Source organism: Otolemur garnettii, unplaced genomic scaffold (assembly GCF_000181295.1).
Source record: "Otolemur garnettii isolate 467f Iridium unplaced genomic scaffold, OtoGar3 scaffold00003, whole genome shotgun sequence".
Taxonomy (NCBI): domain Eukaryota; kingdom Metazoa; phylum Chordata; class Mammalia; order Primates; family Galagidae; genus Otolemur; species Otolemur garnettii.
Genome location: NW_003852398.1, coordinates 37,664,049 through 37,669,077, shown reverse-complemented (window position 1 = coordinate 37,669,077; position 5,029 = coordinate 37,664,049). Strand labels below are relative to the sequence as shown.

The 5,029-nt window shown below is 47.5% G+C and overlaps 1 protein-coding gene across 1 annotated transcript in view; it reads left to right on the top strand.

Annotated features, from left to right (window-relative positions):
* Positions 1 to 1,488: 1,488 nt before the first annotated feature.
* KDM3B (lysine demethylase 3B) overlaps positions 1,489 to 5,029 on the top strand; it is a 93,381-nt gene continuing 89,840 nt past the window's right edge. Inside the window, exon 1 of the mRNA XM_012807071.2 lies at positions 1,489 to 1,775. Within this exon, the coding sequence (XP_012662525.1) occupies positions 1,584 to 1,775 (192 nt within the window). The 5' untranslated portion in view covers positions 1,489 to 1,583. The remainder of the gene's footprint in view (positions 1,776 to 5,029) is intronic.

The following is a 5,029-nucleotide window of genomic DNA, read 5'->3' as shown; positions in this document are numbered from 1 at the left end:
GCACTCTACCCAGGGGGATAGCTTGAGGCTCTGTCCAAAAAAAAAGGAAGTTACAAGAAATAGGAAATGTTTTCCTTGGTGCTCTTCAGGATTTGTTCTAGAACAGTGGTTCTCAACCTGTGGGTCGCAACTCACAGGAACTGTATTAAAGGGCTGTGGCATTAGGAAGATTGAGAACCACTGTTCTAGAATGACTTCCCTAGATTTTTTATACTTTTACTAAATCAATAGTTGGTACCCCTCACCCCCAGCATTTTGCTACCAAAAAGTAAGTCAAGGGTATAGACAAGGTTACGGACAGGAGATAACCATAATAGGTAGTAAGCACAGAAGACTTGAAGAAAGAACCAGCTACTGCTCTTTCCTGTCTCTGGGGCAGACAGTGAAAAAAACACCCACTATTACAGCAACAATCATGGGTTATTACTAGACTCTTTTTCTGGTTTGTATTTGGTTTATACATACTTATTCTCTTGTCTATAAGACCATGGAACATGCTAATCTCTGACATTACCAATGTTAAATGATAGAAATTTCCTACTGTCTACCACAATGAATAACAATCTAGCCCAAAATTTTAGCACTTCCCCTTCTTTACAACCCCCTTTTGTAATTGGGAGCTGTCAGTCTCTGATGTGTATTAAATGCATTCAGATAGGAGTTAGGGAATTTTCTTTGTCCCCAGCCCCACTACTTCTATGATAAGATTCAATATATGCTATTGAATCCGGGAAAAGAATCACTTTACTGCTGGTCTCTTTCCAATTCCCATAAATATTGTAGAGAAACACCTAGAGTTAATAACATTGGCAGAGTAGGAAGAGGAAGAAGTTCCTTGGGTTTAAGGTAAAACATCAAGATGTTGGAGGCTATTGGCCTTCGGCCACTGGAAAGAGTTACCATCACATCCAGTGGATCTAATACATTGGCCAACTGGAAAAGAACCTATGAACTGCTGGTAGCATAGAATGGGATATTATGTTATGGGCCAATGAGAAGTAAGTCTGTCTCATGGACCAGTGGGCAGAACGTTTCCTAAAAGAAGACAGGAAGGGTAGGAAATCAATGGGGTATTGGGGACACTAACTTCTTGGCTCAAAACATCTACTTTCTAGGGTACCTTGCCCCTCAGCCCTCCCACCCCATAAAGTCTTTGGTGGTCAAGGAGAGTAAGCTAAAACCCTCTCAGATATAGGACTCCCTGAAGGAAGATTGGGACCAGGGATGGTACCAAGGGGGCCTGAAGGACCCGCCCTCCTCCCCAACCCCCGCCGAACCTGCAATTCCCCTCCCAACCACAGGGGGCACTGCAGGCCCCGGGGAGGTTGGGGCGGAGCGCTGCGAGGGGCCCGGAGCTGCCGCCCCGCTCCGGAGCGCGGGGGGCGCTGTGCGGGGCCCGGGCTGCTGCTCCGCTCCCGGCCACGGGGGGCGCTGCACGGCGCCGGTGGTTGGTGGTGGCTGTTGGGGGGGGTGGGGGGGAACGGCGGCCGCGGGGGGGGGGGGGGGAGGCCTTGCGGGCGGATCGGGAGCTTGGCGGTGGAGGGAGACTGCGGGCGAGAGAGTGGGTCAGGCCGGCCCTGGCGATGGCGGACGCGGCGGCCTCCCCGGTGGGCAAGCGGCTGCTGCTCCTGTTCGCGGACACTGCGGCCTCAGCCTCGGCTTCGGCCCCCGCGGCGGCGGCGGCGAGCGGAGATCCGGGGCCTTCGCTGCGCACTCGAGCCTGGCGGGCCGGCACGGTGCGGGCCATGAGCGGGGCGGTGCCCCAGGACCTAGCGGTGAGTGGCGGTCGAGGCGGGCACTCGAGGCCGGGGCTGCGGGGCCTGCGGGCGGCCTCCCCGGGGGCCTTTGTGAGGGGGCGGTGGGGCGGGGGTGACCCAGTTCCGCACCCCCAGATCTCCTTAGCGCCCCCCGCAGGCACCTCGGCACCCCGAGCTCTGGCCGGCATGGCTTCCGCGTCGGGGTGTGCGCCCCGGTGTACCCCGAGGGGCAGCCAGGGCGCTGGGAGCTGCTGCTTCCAGCCAGCAGGCCCCGCCTCCTGAGCGACCCTTTTCTCGGCGTCCCCCTCCAAGCACGCCTTCTGAGCAGGCTCTCGAACCCTGGGCTCCTGGGCGCCTCAGAGTTCGGCCGTTGCAGCTGCTGCCCCTTCGAAGATGGGGACCTGTGGTCCCCAGCCTCTCCCGGGAGAACTGCGCCCTGTTTCCTTTTTCCCACAGCCCCGAGTGGGGCGGGAATGTGGGCAGTTGTGGGAGGCAGGGAGGCTGCATTTGTAGCTGCTTGGGGCTTTTTTATCTAGCAGTTACTTCCTCCTCGTCTGAGCGGAGCTCGGCCTGGCGGTCTCCAAAAAGGCCAGTTCTAGGGACTGCCACGGGCTCCCCTCTCATTGCGCTTCTGGGTGACAGAAGCTGCAGTTGGGGCTGTATTTGATAAGTTTGAGATCTGTCTTAGTAGACTAAGGAAGCTGCTGGCTGGTGCATTTTTTGCTCCCAGTTTGGCTAATCCCCCAACCTTGGGGAGAGGTTTTGTTTTGAAACTTTGTGATGGGGCTTGGCCGGTTTTGAATGCTTGCCTTGGTGTGTTTTTTGATTAAAGTTGTTCAGTAATAGAACTTAACTAGTATTCAGGATCATGGTGTGTTGTTTTTGTTAATGTGGGCAAGATACTATCTTTTGAGTTTTGGCAAGCCACTTTAGTTCCTCATTCTGATAGCTTCTCTGGTGAGATAGACTATAAAAAACGAGGGGAGGGGGATGTAATTCTTTTGGAATGTAAGAGATTAGTAGGCGGAGGTAAATTTTCTTGATGAACTTCTGCAGATATTCACTGTAAATGGGAACACATTTTCTGAGGCTTTGAAGGAAGATGATTTTTTGATGTTCTACCTATTGATCAACAGGGGTAGGATGCCTTTTTTTTTTTTTCTCCACCTGATATGCAAGCTTTATGGGTGATTGACTTGGGACTGGCTCAGGCTTTGCTTCTGATACTTGAGTTCCCTTGCTTTGATGTCATTCTCCATGCTCTGTAAGAAAGGCTACTAAGACATTAATGAGGTTTCAGTGGGGTGAATTTGTAAAAGGATACCAGGAATATAAAGGAATGGGGATGATGATTAAGACAGCGATTTAGATCCACATTCCTCTCCGTTTCCTTAGAAGATGGCTGGTATGGGGGAAGAGGTGTTCCTCTCCCAACTAGAAATTCACTGTACCCCTTGGAGGCAAAATGTACTTAAGAGCAACTATCGTATGAGTACTTTGACCTGAGATCTAGTCTGCTTTGACTATTCTGTTGGGGTTTTATTTTCTGATTCTTCCAATGCTTGTTTCCTCCCTCCAATGAATTGCTAATGAGCTCTGAAGATAAAATGCCTACCTATTCATTTTGTTGTTTGCGGGATTCCCTAAGGGCAGAAGTTTAGCTCTCTGCTGTGCAGGACACCTAACTGAGCTAAATACTGAATAATTTTACTACTGGGCATTTGGAACTGGATTCTCAAGCCAAGTAAAAAGTTGCAGTGATTCTTGAAAATTAAAGCAAAGTATACATTATAGCTGTGTTGGGGAGTTGCGTGGGTTCTTCTGAACATAGAAGCAAAGGCAGGTTTGGGTTTTAAGCATGCATTTATGCTTATCTTGTGTGTACATCCAGGGACATAGATGAGAAAACAGCCACAACAAAATTCAGAGTCTTTAGCTTTTTCATCAGCTTGCAAAATTGCTCAAGAACTGCTGTTAGGTTGAGGTTCTGCTAATGAGAGTGACTAGTGTAGGATCAGAACTGGCCGTTTCGCTTTCCTTGCTTTCCTTTTTCATTAAAGAGATTTCCTTTGGACACTTGGCATGTGGACCTTTCCAATTTGCCCCATACACCGTAGTAAACACAACTATCTTCCAATCAGAAGTGTTCTTTCTGTACTCAAGGGTGGAGTTTGTAAGCAGCTGGCCTGTGATTGGGCAGATTTTCAATCAGTTATGTTTAAGATGTTTTCAGGCATGCTTGGTTTTGAGTAATGCATTGCAGGGCGCCCCCTGTTAAGGATGAGTAATTGAGGGTTGGATGAATGAGTTTCTGAACTGATTGAAAACACAATTCTCAACTTTAGAATCCATTAATATCCTCTTACTAAATACTTTTTGATCCAGAAATCCTTCCAAATACAGTGCTGATCCATTTAATAAGACCCTTGTTTGGAAAACAATACCAAAGCTATGTGCTACCTTGAGATGTGAAATAAGGAAAGTCAGGATCCTGTTAATTGGGAGTTTGGTTGATTAGGATCTGATAGGTAGACATATTCAGCAGCAAAGCAATGCTGGCAAATAAGTACTGAGATTTTTAGCCAAAGTAGGAAAACAGCTTTCCCTCGCCCTTTCGTGGAATAGGAGCTTTATTTGTTTCATATAGGCCTTTTATGTTTAAAAAAAAAAAAAATCCCATTGCAAGGGAAGTTTAACCAATTTTTATGTATTTATTTCTAGCTCTTTCCTAACCCAACCAAGTGTCCTCTTTGTGTTGATAGATCATTATTGGTTGATGTGAGTTGCAGAGAACTAGGGACTGGCACATATTCAGTATGTAGATAAACTCTTAAACCAAAACAACGTGGATTTTCCTTTTTTTGTTATAAAAGGAAAACCTGTAATTTACAAATTGTCAAACAAAGGTATATACAGGAAAATTGCTCAATCTCCATCCTCCACCAGCTTCCATTTACCAAAGGTGGGTAAGTTATCTTCGCTCATCTTTCTTAGTACTAGTACAAAAAATATGAAAACATTCAATCATATACAAAAGATTGCTTTTTGTTAGTAAATAGCATCATACCGCACAATATCTGCAGACTGCTCTTCTCTTCCTCTTCCACTTCCTCTTCCTCTTCTTTTCTCTAGAGTCAGAGTCTCTCTCTGGGCAGAGTGCCGTGGCGTCATGCTAGCTTACAGCAACCTCCAACTCTTGGGCCTTAAGCAGTCCTCTTGCCTCAGTTTTTCTTTCTTTCTTTCTTTCTTTCTTTTTTTTTTTTTTTTAGCTA